Raw genomic sequence first — 18,096 nt, forward strand, 5'->3', positions numbered from 1 at the left:
CCTTTAAAACCTTTCTGGAAGCCTGGAATAGTAAAAAAAAAAAAAAAAAAAAAAAAATCTGTAGTCAGTTTGGATTTAAAATAATACAGAGTTTCAGAAAAATCTCCATTTCAGAAGGCCTTCACACATAAGCCCCCCTTCCCCCCTTGCTGGTAACTATACTTTATCTCTATACTTATCTCTATATCTGGGAGAGCACCTGGAAAACAACCTCCAAAAATGATCTTAGCTATGATATGCATTATCCTCTTCCTTGCAGGAACATTTTGCCGTTTTTCTTGAAGGATGCATGAAAGGAAATTCCTTATACAATCAGTTGGAATTTAACTACCGTGTCACAGAAGATGGAAGTTTTCCGTTTACAGCAAAGATCATATATGGAAATCCCATGAATGCCCTCCCAACCAAGGTCACTGTTGTATGTAAAGGTGAGAAGTAATGGGTTGTATTTGACAAAAGGAAGAGATTATTAAAGTGAAGAATCCTTTGAGTTCAACTCAGTTCTTGGTGACTTAAATATCAGCATTGTGATCTCTCAAGTTACCTCTTTCCGCTATGTATTCAAAATGGACAGTGATATATGTGTGTGTGTGTGTGTGTGTGTGTATGTATATGGGCAGATATATATATATATGTATGTATATATATAGCATGTGTATATGTGTGTTAGGTATGTGTTTGGATAGATATACACTCTCTTGAGAGCAAGCAACAGGATTTCATTTTTAAGTGTGCCAGTGTGCTCAAAGTAAAAAAAGAATGACAATAAAAGTATCTAATATGAGACTTATAGTTACAAGCAGGTCGGAAGCAGTAGTTAATGGAAAATGCAGTAGCCTGTTTATTGGTTGATAAGAGCTGCTGCAAGCCATGAGCCCTACACTCGATACCGCCAGCAGTGGGAGTGTAGTTTAAAGTGCTATATTTTTTAAACCTATAAACATTCATATGGCTGGAGGATGTTAACATCACTCCTTTGTCATGGACAGATCCTCCTCAACCCAGGAGAGGTCTGTAACTATCCCCCATTGCAAGGAGGTGGGGCCTATTCAATCAGCCCACACCAGGCAATTGATGGAGCCACTAGGGTTTCAGGGGAGGTTGGAGATTATTCCTGATGTTCTAACTGCTGAGATCTTGGTCGTGGCTTAGAATAAGTGATGACTTGGATCAGACCAGATCACACATGTGTGGACTCTATGGGTTCTATGGAGCTTACAGAGCAGCTCTTGGACTTGTGGCAGTAAAAGCAGCAAAGAATATTATATCCACAGATAGCCAGCCAATGCCCCCATTTCGGGTGACCGGGTCTGCTGTGATAATTATTCTAGGTATCGGTTGGATAAAGTTGCTGGGTTTCACTCTCAATTGGATTCTGGCTTGGGAGGTCTTATAGAAGTGCTTGAGGCACATCTTAGCCCAATTACTTGGGAAGAGGTCGAGCCAATCAGCAAAAGCTGATATCCTTGTCTTATTCCTTTCTGTATTTCACAGAGTTTAGTCCGGGGGTCAGCAACCTTAAACACTCAAAGAGCCACAAAGGTCCTAACCAGAAGCACCCTGTTCAATTCTGGAGTCAACCGGAAGTCCGGTTCCCCCACCATAGAGTCTCTTAGCGCAGCGTCCTTTTTCCTCTGCCAACCAGAAGTCCGGTTCCCCCACCATAGAGTTTCCTCCTAGCACGGGGTCCTTTTTCCTCTACCTGTCCTAACCGAAAGCCCTATCAATTGTGGCAAGAAGGAGCCACAGCAGAGGGATGAAAGAGCCACATGCGTCTCCAGAGCCATGGGTTGCTGGCCTCTGGTTTAGTCAATACCCCATTAACGATAATTGTTGTACCCTTTGTGAAGCATATATTGATTTCATTTGTGTAATGAAATTTTCCCCAATATACGTATCTTCTAGAATTTTGAACAGAAATATTTGGTTCAGGTTATCAAATGGTTTCTAAGTATATTGTAGAGTTCCCACTTATAAATAGATGTCTCTATACATCTATCAGTTCAAAACTGCCAAGATAAATTCTTGTCCCAAATTCTTAAAAATCAGCTTGTTTGTTTTCAATAAATTTCATCCCTCAGTTTTATTCTTGATATCAAACAGAATTCCTTCTAATTTTGCAATATTCTTTACAGTGGACATGTATTTAATTCAAAATAATTCAGATGTATTAGCGGTACCTATTTATGGGGGTACCCAATTAGAGGTACATATTTTGTTTCAGTATATAACTTCTCCTCTACTGTGGGGGTTCAAAGACTTCAACTGAAAAAAAAATCATCCACCACCCAGAAAGATTAGAACTGGAGTGAAATAAATGCAAATTTTTCATACTGCAACTGCTTGTCTTCTTTTTTCCTTCAGCAAAAGATGCACCAATTTCTGTGGACGAGATGGCAGCAGCTCATTTGGCTTTGTTCTATGAGAAGCCTCTTCAAGATGTCTTTATTTCTATCACAGCCTCAGTTGAAAATCTGAATCAACCTATTGCAGCCGCCTCATCTTCCTATTCTAGTGTGCCCTCTGAGGTTGCTGCATTGTAAATTCCACTAAGGTAGGAAGATGAAGAAGGATCTCACAGTAACAGATATGGTTCTTACCCAGAAAATATATACTTTTGATGGAGAGTTGTTTAGTTTATTTTAGTTTAAAAATAAAACTACTTCAGAATGCTGAAATACTATTAGCAACCTGAAGGATGATAGAGCATGTTCCAATAAAAACTTGGCAGATAATATCCTTTAGCTTAGTCTTTTTTCAAGTAAATACAAGATAGATTGGTCACATTTTCATTTTTAATTTACATGCTGTAGTCTCTGAAGTATTTACTACTTTCCTATGGAAATGTAGCTCATTTCCTTTTCCCATGAAAGGGACCAGAAACTTGTCCTTGTGGCAATATTTACGTTATAATTATCTGCTTTGCTTAGTTTTGATGTTGAAATTCTGATTCTGCAAATTTCAATGGTAAAAAAGCAGTTTCTTGTATGTTTTATTAGATAATAGCAATAGCACTTAGACTTATATACCAGTTCAGTTTTTTGCAGCCCTCTCTAAGCGGTTTATAGAGTCAGCATATTGCCCCCAACAATCTGGGTCCTCATTTTACCGACCTTGGAAGGATGGAAGGCTGAGTCAACCTGAGTTGCTGACTGACTGCTGACTGCTGTCAGTCAGAAGAATTAGCCTGCAATACTGCACTCTGATCACTGCACCATCACGGCTCTAATTTGCCTAGAATGATTGAATGTCACCTCTGGAATAGCTGTCTGATGCAAAAGCAATTAGGCCTTCATAGGGAATATTTAATACAGGTAGTCCTCGACATACAACAGTTCATTTAGTAACTGTTTGAAGTTACTATGTCACTGAAAAGAGTGGCTTATGACTGTTTTTCATACTTAGAACCATTACAGCATCCCCAGGGCCATGTGATCAAAATTTGGATACTTGGCAACTGGTTCATATTTATGACGGTTGGAGTGTCCCTGGATCATGTGATTACCTTTTGGGGCCTTCCGACAAGTAAAGTCCATGGGGAAAGCCAGATTCACATAAAAACCATATTACTAACTTAACCGCTGCAATGATTCCCTTAACCGATTCCCTCGGCCCGATATAGCCAGCTGACACCATCGCTGGCTATTGGGGATGAGATCTTGCCCCCCTCAGAGAGGGCTTGCAACTTGGGCATCCTCCTGGATTCACGGCTGTCCTTGGAGGATCATATCATAAGAGTCTTGGTAGTACAGGGGTTTAAGGCACCCTGTTATTAAGCTGGTTATTAAGACCAGCTGCCTGCAATTACTGCAGGGTTCGAATCTCGCCAAGGCTCAAGGTTGACTCAGCCTTCCATCCTTTCTAAGGTAGGTAAATTGAGGACCCAGACTGTGGGGGCAATAAGCTGACTTTGTATAAAATATACAAAAGGATGAAGGTTATTGCTGAGCACATTGTAAGCCGCCCTGAGTCTTCGGAGAAGGGCGGCATATAAATCAAATTAAAATATATATATATATATGACGGCCGTGGCCAGGGGGGCTTTTTATCAGGTTCGCCTGACTTCCCAGCTGCGTCCCTTTCTGGACCAGGACGCCCTGCGCACAGTCACTCATGCCCTCGTCACTTTCCGGCTGGACTATTGTAATGCTCTCTTCATGAGGCTCCCCTTGAGGAGCACCTGGAGGCTCCAGCTGGTCCAGAAGGCAGCCGCACAAGTAATAATGGGGGCAACTCGTCGCTCCCATGTAACACCTATCTTGCGCGAGCTGCACTGGCTCCCGGTGGTCTTCCGGGTGCGCTTCAAGGTGTTGGTTACCACCTTTAAAGCGCTCCATGTCTTAGGACCTGGTTACCTACAGGACCGCATTTTGCCACCGATTGCCTCCCACCGACCAATACGCTCCCACAGAGAGGGCCTCCTCAGGGTGCCGTCAGTCAAACAGTGTAGGCTGGCGATCCCCAGGGGGAGAGCCTTCTCTGTGGGGGCCCCGGCCCTATGGAATGAACTGCCCCCAGACGTACGAAGGATCCCCGACCTCCGTGCCTTCCGTCGCGCTCTGAAGACCCTATTATTCCAGCAAGCTGGTCTGACAGGATAAAGGTTTTTTAAATTGGGTTTTGATAGGGGTTTTAAAATGATTTTAGTTGGATATTTTAAATTTGGCCGAATGATTGAATTATTTTAATAAGCTTTTAATTTTTGTTGTATATTGTTTTTACCATGGCTGTTCACCGCCCTGAGTCCCTCGGGAGAAGGGCGGTATATAAATATAATAAACTAACTAACTAACTAATTAACAACTGTGGCAAGAAAGGTCTTTAAATGGGGCAAAATTCACTTACAATTGTTTCCCTTAGCAACCAAAATTTTGAGCTCAACTGTAGTAAACCGAGGACTACCTGTGTAGGCTTTGTGTTTATTAAATGAGTTTATTAGAATATACACTATGTGTGTATTCAAAGACAAATTACATATAGGTAGTCTCAACTTACAACCATTCAGTGACCATTTGAAGTTACAATGGCAGTGGAAAAAGTGATTTCACGCCTAACCACCACTGCAGCATCCCCATAATCACATGATCAAAATTCAAGCACGTAGCAACTGCCATGTATGACATTTGCATTATTCCACAATCATTTGATCACCATTTGTAACCTTCCTGGCCAGTTTCTGACAAGCAAAGTCAAGGGAGGGAGCCAGATTCACTTAACTGTAGTGATTGGCTTAACAATTGTGGCCAAAAGATCGTAAAATGAGGCAAAACTCACTTAACAACTGCAATGGTTAGCAATGGAAATTTTAGGCTCAGTTGTGGTTGTATTCCAGGACTACCTATACATGTACAGCAAGTATTACGAAAGCAAAGTTAAAATGATCATAGGGAAATAGACGGACCAGAGACTTTGAAATAAGACCAAGGACTGCAAAATAGCCAGTCTGCTTTGCATCCTGTCCCACCCAAGGCCCTTAGTAGTATGAATACATTATTTAATTCTGCCCACCTCATCTCACCTTATGATGACTTTTGTTCTCCAGCATGAACACCATCTATTTTAAAAACATAATCTTACATTTTTTTAAAACTGTAGATATAATAGTATTCAAAGACCCTCATTTTTTAGGCTTGTCCTGCTTCCATCACAACTCTCCTTACTTGATTCTGGCCAAGCTCTGCAAAGGGGCATAGGACAGTATGTCTACCTTACCTGTGTGAAAGGAGAAATTATATGTGGAATTATACACGTATCTGATTTAGTAGGATTATCTGTATGGATTAAGATTTTGTATATATGAAAACGCTGCAAGAAGATGAAGTTGGTCCTCTGGCACATTTGTATCAGTCTTTCACTCAAAGCTCCCAAAACAGATTACACATTACAGAAGTGAGGAAAGCTGTTCTCAGTTTTGGCTGTGATATCACATTTTCGTAGATTAAATGGGGAAATGATATAACATTTCCTTTATATATTCTATATTTGGACATGTTTTATTTATTGTGCAATATGATTTTTAAAAAAGTACTAATCTGTACGGTAGTAAATGTAAAAAGCTAACTAATAATCAGGGTTTGTGGTTCTTAACAGAGCAGCCCTCCTTACCATGCAGCCCCTTCCAAATAAGCCTCCCAGCATAGCCTTTGCTGATTTGGGATTCATCGTTAAGACACAAGTCCTCAGTGTTTAGCAATACAAAATTTGCTCTTTGGTTTATGTTTAAATCAGACAAAAATGGTGCATCAACAGACTAGTTATCCTCTCTTGACTTATTATAGTTAAATATTCCAATAGCACAATGGCACTCTTAGACATCACTCTGAAAATCAGAAATCATTTCTTCTAATAAGGTAATTTAGCATTCAGCCCAAACATGCACAATTCCCTTTAGTTGTAAATGACACAACTCCTTTTTCTCCCCAAAAGAAAACAAGAGACAGTGATTTTAAAATCAAACTGAATCTATTTCAGAAACTAAACAAATTACATAATTTTTATTTCAACATAACAATCAGATGAAGGCTTTTAATAAAACAGCCTCGGTTCAGGCTGTATAAATCTCTTCCTTTTAAAGCATCAGCAAAGATGAGGGCAGAAAAGGAAGCAAGGCACAACCTGAAAGAGGCACCTTACTTTCACAATTAAGATGCATTAAAAATATAAAGATATCTGTTTTATATATACACACACACACATTCATATACTTGAATTATCTCTTTCCCTTTCCCTCTCCAAAATAGAGCATCTTGTCACAGTGAAAAGACAGATCCCACGTGTTTTTTTTCCTTTCTGCTATATGCCTGTTTTGAGGCAATTATTAACTCCATTTGAACCAAGTGGGTCAGGTGTGAACTTTATGCAGTGTTCCCAGTTCATCTGCCCATTTGTAGTACCCATTCTGAACTTGCATTTGTTTTTACAAAGAAGTCTATGCAGAGCTTGGATCAATGGAAAATCAAAACCACTGCACATTTGAACTAAAAAGATAATGCAATCAAAGTGATCTAGCCAAGCAAGGCTGCGGTGAGAATTCTATTACTTCCAGGCCTGAATGTGCAAGAAGCCACATATTTGTGCAAAAGGCAGGGTTCTTCCTATCGAAACCTCCTTTCTACTGCCCTTTCTATATCAAGAGACAAATGCAAACTGATGTTCAAGAAGAAAGGAACAAGCAAAGGGGTGATTTCCTGTAAATCTATCAGTGGTGTATATATCAATCTCCCATCCAGAGCAGCAAGTGCTGAAAGCAGTTTGTCTTTGGGCATTACAGAGGTACCTGCTTTTTTTCTGCTATCTGCATGTAGAGTGTGAGAACTTCAAGAACTGTCAACCACCTGATGAGGCAAAGTCACACATGAACCATTGATAAAGGAATCTTGCTTCTCACGTCCTTTCATAAAATAGGTCAGCAAGTCACCTTTGCCTTTGACATAAATGTGCCCTCGACGCACAAAGCGGAAGCCATACTCTTTCAAGATAAAGTGAGTTTCTTCCACCACCTAAAAAGGGTGAGAGAATAGACAGATATAGTCAAACTGGTTGCAGCTAAAGCTTATCAACCAAATGTTTCTTTTTAACCTTTTTAACTGACCCAAAAGAAGTGAGCTAAAAGGCTGTGCTATTTTGTGGAAGGAGGATGTGTCAAGCCTCATCAAAATGAAAATAAATGCAGATGTAGAATTCTACAGAGATCTTTTATTTATTGCAGCATAAATCCAGGAAAATGTACTCTAAGAATATATGGTTCTATTAAATTACGTTTCATCACTTTGGAAACTCGCTACTTACCTGAAATCACTTCCTGATTTTCAGGAGGCAAGAGTATATAAGCAAAGAGCAATCATTAAATTATTAAATACCTTTTCTTTTACTTGGGACTTTGTTATAATGCTGCACAACTGACTAACACTGCCATTTTAAAGAGGAGCCTCCCTTTTTTTTTTTAATAGTCTTCAACCTATCTTTTGGAGAACCTTGGAGTTCCTTATCTGTTTAACAGCCGTTTCTGATGGTCGATAATGGCAGGCAAGGGTCTGTGGGAAGTCAGTTCCCTCACCATTATAATAATTAGCAATAGCACTTAGACTTCTATACTGCTTCACAGTGCTTTTGCAGCCCTCTCTAAGCGGTTTACAATGTCAGCATATTGCCCCCAACAATCTGGGTCTTCATTTTACCCACCTGGAAGGATGGAAGGCTGACTCAACCTTGAGCCTGGTGAGATTCGAACTGGCAAATTGCAGTCAGCAGAAGTAGCCTGCAGTACTGCACTCTAACCACTGTGCCACCACAGCTCTTCCTTATCTCTGGGTTCGCCAATTAAGTAACTTTGCCAATATATTCTGATCACCTTCAATCAGAATGACCAGTGCTTTGACTGTGAATTACAATGGTCCATTATATCTGGGTGAACCCAATTGATTGTTGCTGTGTCTTAAGAGCAAATTGTAATTAAGCCACCAAGTCTGCTGGCATTGTGTGTGACTGGAATATAATTCCTTTAAAATGCCCCCAAGTTCATTATCTGATTAACACAGACCTCCCGTTTTAATTTTCACTGAGGTGAACTGAGAAATCACTTTAGGTAAGTTTCTTGTATCTTTTGAGAGCATCCTAATAGATAAGAAATAATGAGTTCATACAATACTGCTATCATATTGAGCCCTACTGTCTCCATCTGTAGTCACAGTTTCTAACCTTTTCTGACCTTACTACACAGTAGTCATTAAAGCTGGCTTTAATGCAGTTAGAGTCAGAAATGTCTATACAGTTAACTGCCACCATTTTCAAAAACCTTCCTGTTGTTCCCATCAGAGCAGAAGAGTATCCCCACCTGTATATTTCCCATGACACCTGTAGACTCCATCCGGCTTGCCACATTCACAGTGTTCCCCCAAATATCATAGTGAGGTTTACGGGCACCAATCACCCCTGCTAGCACTGCTCCTTTATTCATGCCTGTCAGTACATTGTAACAAAAAGAGAAAGTGAGAAACAAAAGCATCAAGTATTCAACAATACTTTTCGATCTGTCTCAGAGCCAGAACACGACCACAAGTAGGGAAAACAAATCCCTGATGGATTTGAACAATGAAATCAGGACGCTATTTTTCACAATACCCAGTCAAATATCTAGATTCGGGAGCCCAAACATATGAGTGCAGTAGCAATCTCCCCACTTCACTGTTGTTCATCAGGTTTTGTTTTGTTTTTAATTTGATTTATATGCCGCCCTTCTCCGGAGACTCAGGGCGGCTTACAATGCGTTAAGCAATAGCCTTCATACTTTTGTATATTTATACAAAGTCAGCTTATTGCCTCCACAAACTGGGTCCTCAATTTACCTATCTTAGAAAGGATGGAAGGCTGAGTCAACCTTGAGCCTGGGGAGGACTGAACTCACAGTAATTGCAGGCATCTGGATGTTAAATGCTGCCTTAGGAGGCATTAGCCTCCTACGCCACTTAGGCTCCTGAGTGGTCCTTAGTACTGAGTACTAATACTAAATATTAGTATTTAGAAAGAGAACATCTTGAAACATTTGGCTGATAGACTTTTCCTCCTCTTTTTCTTTTAGAGAGTCCATTAAAGCCATCTAAACCAACAGCTATTATCTGGTAATGTGCCTTGTGTAAGCATTCCCTTTCCCCTGGGTCTGATATTAATCAATTACAATGTTCCAGTGTAATGTGATTAGTCCCATCTAGTCCATATTTATCACGTAGGATACCCCACTTGCCTATTCGCAGCATGAAGTTATTGAAGGATTGATAGTTAATGTTCATCAAGGTCTCTTTCATGGCTAAGGCAAAGTCTGCAAGATCTGCCAAATGTTGCCAGCGCTCCTTTTCTGAAAGATCTTCCTTCTAGGGAAGGCAAAACACCAAAAGTAAAAATAAATAAATAAAAAAAAAACAGAAGAGGAACACTTCTCCAGCTTTAAATTCTACTACCAGCTACTCTGAGTAAGTCTAGATCCCAAGTCTCTTATATCTGTTAGACTTTGTTAAATGTATACACATATATTAAAACTCATTTCCTAATGACTTGCAAGGTTTTTGAGTCTGGGCTGTCTTATTTTGTCCATATTTTAAATTGTTTTAATTTTGTATTAGATTTTTTGTAGGCTGCCCAGAGTTTGTTGGAATGGGCAGTCATAACAAATTCAAACAAGTTATACCTGGTTATTAGGCTATGGAGTCTATAGCCCTTTAGTTAGTTCTCAACATCACTTCCATTTTTCGATGAGTTTGGTTAGGTCTGCAGTGAGTTGTTATTCAGAAGAATCTGGAAGGGGCCACGGTGGCTCACCTGGTAAAACGCTGGGCCTGCCCACCACCTAGGTTGGCGGCTCGATTCCCATGAGTGAACAAACTGCATAGGGACAAGAAAGGAGCCTCCCCAGATTGCCTACCGGCATTAAGGTGTCCCACAGGTAAAGATAACACCGCCTGAAAAAATTCCTTTCACAGAGGCAGCCAGCCGCCTCAGTGATCCCTGGCTAACACGTGCCATACGCTAAGTAAATAAATCTGGAGGGTCACAGGTTCTCTACTTTTAAACTAGAGAGGCAATTAATTCCATATTAATCAAGGTACTACAGAAAAATTGTATACAGGTAGTGAATTCATCCTTGAGTGACGGGGTAGTTCTATCTGTATTGGAGGATGTGATAGTCTGCTCCTTCTCAAGAAATCACTGCTGAATTCAATAGTTCCGTATAACTTTGATCCTGTCGTCCATTCAATTTTGGAGAGAAGGTGGTTGGACTGTAGCTTCAGGTGGCCTTTGAAGCAGCAACCCTTTCCTGTGAGTAGTACTGAGGTAGCATTGATTGCAGTTAATTAGTGACTGAGATAGGGACCATGATAGGGAAAATGCATCCATCCTGGCCATTCTTGACTTCTTAACAGCTTTCAATACTTTATTAATTAATCATGGTATTTGGCAAGAGCAACGTATGGGGATAGAGTGCAAGGTATATTTTGTATGAGTTTTCTTCCTTCATGACCTGTTCTAGTCAGTGTTGGAGCAGAGGGAAATACTTTTTTTTTTAACATTAGGCCCTTACGTTAGGAGGTGTCACAAAAAGTTCAACATATTCTCTGTTTATCATCTACATAAAGCCTGAAGGGAGTCATCCATTAATAAAGAATTAGGAATCATTAAAACACTGATATTCATCTATACAGTTCAGTCCCTGATTGCACAATGATGTCTCAATTTTATGACCATTTTTATGATAATCATAAACGGGTGAAATGCTCCCGGTTCGGACCGGATCGTCCAATCCGGTAGCGATGGCAGCGGGTGGTTCGGAGAACCGGTAGCAAAAATCCCTGCACCCCACCCCCCCATGCCCAGCTGAGCCGCGTGATCATCAGAGGCTTTTTTTTTTTTTTTTTTTTTTTACTTTTAAAAGCATTTTTTCTACAACCTCTTCGGCCGAAAAAATGCTTTTAAAAGTAAAAAAAAGAGCCTCTGATGATCGTGTGGCTCAGCTGGGATCGTCAGAGGCTTCTAAAAGCATTTTTTTCTCCAACCTCTTCGGCCGAAGAGGTTGTAGGAAAAAAAAATGCCTTTAAAAGCCGCTGGCGATCCCAGCTGAGTTGCCTGATCTTCAGAGGCTTCTAAAAGCATTTTTTTTCTGCAACCTCTTAAGGTTACAGAAAAAATGCTTTTAAAAGTTAAAAAAAAAAGTTGGCTACGCCCACCCAGTCACATTAAACCCCCCCCCACCAAGCCACGCCTACAGAACCGGTAGTAACAAATTTTATATTTCACCACTGGTCATAAGGTGAGTCACTGTGGTCATTAAGCAAAATCATTCTCTCAAATGTCCAGTTTGGCTGGAAAGCAGAAAAAAAAAGTGGAAACTTGGGGGAAGTTACAAATTGGGGGACACTAATCAATCATAAATATGAACCAGTTGTCAAGAGCCTAAAATGTGATCATGTGACCATGGGGTGTAGATGGGTACTTCCACAGTTGTAATTCTTCTGTCTTCCTTTCACTGCTTACCTTAACAGTGTTGTAACCATTGCTGTTGACATCAGGTGTCACACCAGAAGCTGCCATGTATGTACTGCCAATGGTTTTGATTTTAGTGATGCATCGGAACTGGGGATCATCCAGGAGCTGTGAGAGTCAGAGATACCAATAATTATTGCAAGGATCAATAAATCAGTCAGGAAGGTAGATTTGGGATGCTATGGAGCTGATCAGAAACACTAAGGGCCAATCCTTGATTTTACAAGGCAATCTTATACATGTAAACCCTATTAATGTAATGTATACCCAGACACATTTATACAGGACAGCAGTTTTCCCTACCATGTGTGCCTCATGTAAAAAAATTGCAGAGATGTTTCCCACCTCACGAAACACATAATATAAACAATAACTTGAAAGAAGTATGCTGTCTGTGCATATGCTAGATTTGCATGCTTAAATATTTTAAATTAAGATGCCTAGAGCAAGCTGACAAAAATTTATCAATGCAGTAAAGATATGTGGCATTGATATTTCTCCCAAGGCTCAGAAGCACTGATTCTGAATTCACATGATCTTATCTTCCTTTTAGAAGGGGGAGGGAATTGAGGGGTGAACATTTATGATATAAAGTGATCGGTGGCAGGATTAAGACAGATCAATTCTGGTTTCTTGCAATTCTAGTATGCAATTAATATAGGCACCACTGAACCTTTCAAAGGAGGGAGCTGACTTTGGCTATCTTTGTTGACCACTGGCCACCACTAAAGCAGGATTTTCTTCAGCAAAAAATCCATGTAGATACCTTGACTTGGCAGAAGACTATTAAATATGACAAGTGTTTGGTTTAGGAACTGCAATTATCTGTATTGCAAAACACAGACACTATCAGTGTTTTGAACCTGTGCCTCTTGCTTTGGATAATGGAATTGTCATGAGGATTGAGGACATGAGGAATTCCTGAAAATGGTACTGGTGCTAAAACAAGATGATAGTTAAATTACAAAGTTGTTCTTCAACATGGTTTTACTTTTGTGGATCACCTGTAAATTGGTTTTAAGAGAGTGTTTGGCGCAGAACTTTTTTTTTCTTCAGCACTACCACCAAAAGCAAGATATATATTGATAAACAGAGTTGTATAACGAAAATCTCAAGTTTTACCAATTCATGACAATCAATTCATTAGGTAGTTTAGATAAAATAACAGATTACAATACTGCTATGTAACAAAACTCATAGTTCCTAACACAGGAAGCATATCTCTTCAAGGACAACTCTTAGAATAAGTAATTGATTTTCTTTGGGCCAACTGATCAAGAGGTTACTTTAGCTATTGATTAAAGATGGCTCACCGCATCAAAATCTGAGATTATTTCATTGAGGAAGCGAAGGCACTCAATCCCACCATTATTTATACTTTCCTCTGTATAGAAGTCGGCGAAGTTGGGGATAGAGGCAAACATAACACCAATTTCATCATAAGACTGACTATACAGCTCCTACACAAAAGGCAAGAAAGGAGAGGAAATTACAATAAATAGATAAACGGTGCTTCTGAATTCAGGCATAACTGCCTTCATGTACTCAATTGTGCAATGCAATATTATACCCAATCTCATCTCATAATTTCTACATTGTCTTCTTGTTTATAGTACTGCATTCCCCTGAAGGTTGCAACAGCTAGCAGTGCCTTTACCACCTTTGGTTAATACATCAATTGTATGCCTTCCTGGAAGAAAATTATTTTAATGGTGTGATTAACAAACTGGTTAACCCCCGTCTTGGTACGGTAACTATATGATCTATACACTGGAATATACGGAGTTGCCAACACAGGCTTGATTTAATTCTCATTTCTGACTATCATCCCCTTAACCAAAAAAAATCCTACTTGCATATTGTTTTGCCCATGAACTTCTTGTTTACCAATATGTACCTCATCTCGTTTCTTGGAGCCAAGAAAATGGCGTGCTACATGCTCTGGCAGCATGTTGGTGACAAGAGCCTCATTCCAGCGCCGCATCTCATATACCCGCTCCTTCTGGCTATGAACATCTATCTTCCATAAGAATAAAGTCCTAGCCAATTTTTCTACCTGCAGCGGGGGAGGAAGAGGGGAGAAATGTCACCCTGATAATGTAGTCCAAAATCCCACATTAAAATTTGATATTGTCTTTTATTCCTTGATGATACTAAAAAGCTATGCCATTACCAAGTTGAATCATTTATATTCTGAATGAATCTGATGGCAAAAAAGTATGTATGTATGGAAATATATGTTCTAACCAAGAACAGGACCACTTTTTATGTGGGGTGGGTTTTTTTTTTGTTTTGTTTTTTTGTTTTTTTTGCCCTGAAGCAATGGAATCCAGAACTGATAGGTTTCAAAAAACAGTTGACTCCTCAGTTTACAGGAATAGACACATCTTTGCCATTTGAGCTGTCTTCCAGTTTGACTGGAAATATTGCAGATTTATGAACGTAAAGGCAAGCTGTCATAGATAAGGCATCCTGAAATACTAAAATGCTGAAAAATACAGTTACCCTAAGAGAATTTGATGACAAACTGAGCTTGCAAGGTACCAACTGCCTAAAATAAGTAATTTAGCAAACTACTCACATGGCGTGAAAAATAGTAGAAACTGAGCATCATCACCAAGATCATCGCTGTCATGGAATATTTTGATGGAACTAGTGAGATCCTGAAAGCAAATGAACAAGATTCATGGTTAGAAAATTTGAAAGGGTGAACATATATTCAGTCAAGTCATGAGATCAAGATCTTCCTGAAACCTTCACTTCAGTCTGCAGTGGAAAGATCTACATAGAAAACAAGCATGTGAGGAAAAGCAAGTCTGTCAACTTGCTCTCTACACACAGAAATATTTGAAAGAACATGCATTCAGAATTGGACTGCCACATTTATAATGGGAGTACAGGTAATCTTCGATTTACAATTGTAATGGAGCCTGGAATTTCTGACATATGTCATGACAGTCATAAATCAAAGCACTTATGTGACTGATTTAATTTTACAACTTTTTTGCAGTGATTGTAAAGCAAATGCCACATTTATTAAGTGAATCCATTGTCCACAATGGGCGTTTTTTTCTGGAACCGGAGGTAAATACCAGTTTTCTGCAAAAAAAAAATCATAGTCACGTGACTGCAGGACACTGCAAAAGGCCATAAATATGGACCAATTGCCAAGAGCCCAAATTGTGATCATACAGAGTGGGAAAGTGTTGGAACTTCAAATCTGGGTCATAACTACTGTCAATTTATGAAGCTTCCCTGACTTGTTCCCGAGTTGCCATAGGCAGGGAGATGGGAAATTGCACCTTGCAGCTGCACCAAGGAATTTACTCCTCAGTCATAACAAGATGCATTCTGGCTGAGCAAGTCAAGGCCATCTCCGTGGATACCAGCAATGCCTGGAGGGAATGACTTCTACAACCTTTGAAATTACCTTGTTGGGGAATGACTGGGTGACACACTTTGGGGGGAAGGGGGAAACAGGGTCAGAGGCAAGGCGTGAAACCAAGAGTTGGCTTCACCTAGGTAATGCTGACATGGTGCTGCTAATAAAAGACTGGATTTTTATTGCCAGATGGCTTGAGACTCTTAATTGCATTAGAGCATTGGTCGGAACCTTGACAACTACCTTTTGGGGGGAGGGGGGGTCCTTCTTAATTTTGAATGGTCACTTAGCAACCGGATATAAGTCAAGAACTAACTGTAGTCCTAGAAAGAATATCTGACATGTTAATACAGCTGAATGTAGTATGCATCTCAGTTCTAACTTCATTCAACAAGCAAAGAAAGGTCATGGAAATTTAGGAGTATTTTACATATAGTTTCATTGCAGGTGCTGTCCAAAGGAAAAAATGCATTAGAGGGTGCAGAAGACAAAACAAGTTTTTAGGATTCTCTGCATCCAAAGCTACTCTTCCTGAATTCAACGAACAAAACCTTGCTAGCTTACTCTCCCTCTGACTTCCATACTCTTTATTTTAAAATTCCAGGCTTTGGTACCACAGATTCTTCATTTTGGAACCCACCTTTAAATATATGTAATTGAATGGAATGCACTTTTTTGTACTATCTACTTGTTATATCTTTATTCTCTCTTTTGGGAACTCAAGGTGGAACATATACAACTTCCTCTACGACAACAATCCTGTAAAGAAGTTTGGGCTTAGAGTGAGCAACTGACCCAAAGTGACTCTGCGAGCTTCCATGATTCCTGGTTAGTAACCTTAACCACCTCAACCAACAGATTAGCATCTTCATTTCTTATAACCTTCTTCAATGAAATTTATGATGTACATCACTTAATCTATAGAATCTCTTCATATTACTCTGTAAATTCAATGTTTATTGGTGATGTAACAGACATTAAAATTAGTTAAATAATTTAAGAGAGCAATGCATACCAAAAGTAATAAAAAAGTGACAAATTATTATTAACCTCTTCATTTCAGATGTGGCCTAAACCCAATATAAACACACTCCCATGACATTTTTGACCTCAAAGCATCTTACATGTTTTCCTGGAATCGCTCCTGATCATATTTGTCAAAGATCTGTTGCCAGGCCAGAATGTTGACCACTCCCACTGCCCCTGTGATTGTCACCATCAGAGTGAGCTTGACCATGTGGCTGACTTGCACCAGCATTATAGTTGCAATCAGTGCCAACACTGCTATGTAGCTGTAGTATTTGGGATTTTCCACACAACCATCCGAAAGCACTGCTGGAACTGTATCATTGACAATGGTGTAATACTGCTGGCAGCTGAGCTGTTGAAACAAAAGAAAAGGGGTTAGGCTGTCCTTCCCTGTTTTCAATATCCTTATTTTCCACAGTGAAGAAAAAAAATCCTAGCTAAAAGTGTAATATCTGGAGAACTATTAGATACTAGCACATGTTTACAGAAAACATTAAATCTCTTGTGATCACCTAGATTTTTCCAACCAACATATGCTATGCCTACTTACCCCACCCCATGGAAAATCTTTGGTCACTCCTTTCCTTAGGTGCTAAACATAATGCACATAAGCACTAATCATGTCAATTAGTTTCACTAACTGTCACTTCCTGTTGTAGGGATAATTATCCCCATTTTTGTTTGTAATATATATCACTGAACATTCTACATGTGTAGCCCACAGCTTGGCTAATGAACTCTACTCTGGTTTATTCACTTGTGTTTGCTCTAATTTGCTGTGTTTGCTCTAAACTCAGCAAAACTCTGTGTTTGCTCTAATTTCTTTCCGTGTGTGTCCCTGTACTCGGACAAGTAAATCTGGTGTAGAACACATATGTTTAATATTTTAAGTTACAGCCACTCTTTCCTCTTCAACCCTTTATCTTTATTTTTAGACTACATTTATTCCTGGTTTTTTTCCTGAAATCATGTAACTTTATACCCTAACAAGTTGAACTGTGATTCATAATACCCACTGTAAAACGATCAGTAACAATAAATAACTAATGCATCATATGCAATACAGTATTGAGCGGTACAGTGGTAGACAGAACAACAGAAAAAAAGGATTTAGGTGTGCCCAGAGCAGGCGACTGCAAAATGAGTAAACACTGTAGCCAGGCACCTATGAAGGCAAACAAAATTCTGGGGTGCATCACTAGAGGATCACCAGCAGGAAAAAGAATGTCCTTCTTGGGGCTTTAGTCAGACCCCATTTGGAACACTATGTCCAGTTCTAAAGACCTCACTTTAAAAAGATATTGATAAGATTGAGTGAATTCAGAGATGGGCAACAAAAATGGGGCAAGGTTTGAGGAACAAAGCATTTGATAATCACATGTCCACCATTCAACAGGAATTAAAAAATTAAAAAAAATAAAGAATTTTAAAAAATAAATTTTAAAAAAAGCAAAAAACAAAAAAAAATCCTCAAATGCAGATTCAATGGTCTTCTGCTGTCAGTTTTCTCTCTTTTTTCTATGCATCCAACTCTTTTCTTTTGGTCTATCAAAACAGTTTGTTCAAGCTCAATATGTGTTACATGAAAACACCCCATATCACCCAAAAGGGCCTTTTAAACCATCAAAGGATTAAAAAAAAAAAAAAGACCCACC

At 39.4% G+C, this 18,096-nt stretch overlaps 2 protein-coding genes across 5 annotated transcripts in view; one reads left to right on the top strand and one right to left on the bottom strand.

Moving 5' to 3' along the window:
* Window positions 1-18,096, top strand: part of CENPO (centromere protein O) — a 28,870-nt gene that overhangs the window by 9,047 nt on the left and 1,727 nt on the right. For 2 of the 4 annotated variants that reach the window (XM_070932204.1, XM_070932206.1), the window contains 3 exons: window positions 260-428; window positions 2,365-2,554; window positions 16,137-16,440. In XM_070932204.1, the coding sequence (XP_070788305.1) occupies window positions 260-428; window positions 2,365-2,543 (348 nt within the window). In that variant the 3' untranslated portion in view covers window positions 2,544-2,554; window positions 16,137-16,440. Of the gene's footprint in view, window positions 1-259; window positions 429-2,364; window positions 2,555-9,577; window positions 10,058-16,136; window positions 16,441-18,096 lie in introns of those variants that run through there. The other 2 variants (XR_011599728.1, XM_070932205.1) reach the window with 2 other exon arrangements.
* Window positions 6,444-18,096, bottom strand: part of ADCY3 (adenylate cyclase 3) — an 83,896-nt gene continuing 72,243 nt past the window's right edge. The window contains exons 15-22 of the mRNA XM_070932203.1: window positions 16,537-16,793; window positions 14,612-14,693; window positions 13,928-14,086; window positions 13,344-13,490; window positions 12,022-12,138; window positions 9,740-9,866; window positions 8,834-8,958; window positions 6,444-7,499 (exon numbers count right to left, since the gene is read on the bottom strand). Coding sequence (XP_070788304.1) covers window positions 7,317-7,499; window positions 8,834-8,958; window positions 9,740-9,866; window positions 12,022-12,138; window positions 13,344-13,490; window positions 13,928-14,086; window positions 14,612-14,693; window positions 16,537-16,793 — 1,197 coding nt within the window. The 3' untranslated portion in view covers window positions 6,444-7,316. The remainder of the gene's footprint in view (window positions 7,500-8,833; window positions 8,959-9,739; window positions 9,867-12,021; window positions 12,139-13,343; window positions 13,491-13,927; window positions 14,087-14,611; window positions 14,694-16,536; window positions 16,794-18,096) is intronic.

Source organism: Pituophis catenifer, unplaced genomic scaffold, assembly GCF_029215685.1.
Source record: "Pituophis catenifer annectens isolate HBS135680 unplaced genomic scaffold, rPitCat1.0.hap2 SCAF_1, whole genome shotgun sequence".
Lineage (NCBI taxonomy): Eukaryota > Metazoa > Chordata > Lepidosauria > Squamata > Colubridae > Pituophis > Pituophis catenifer.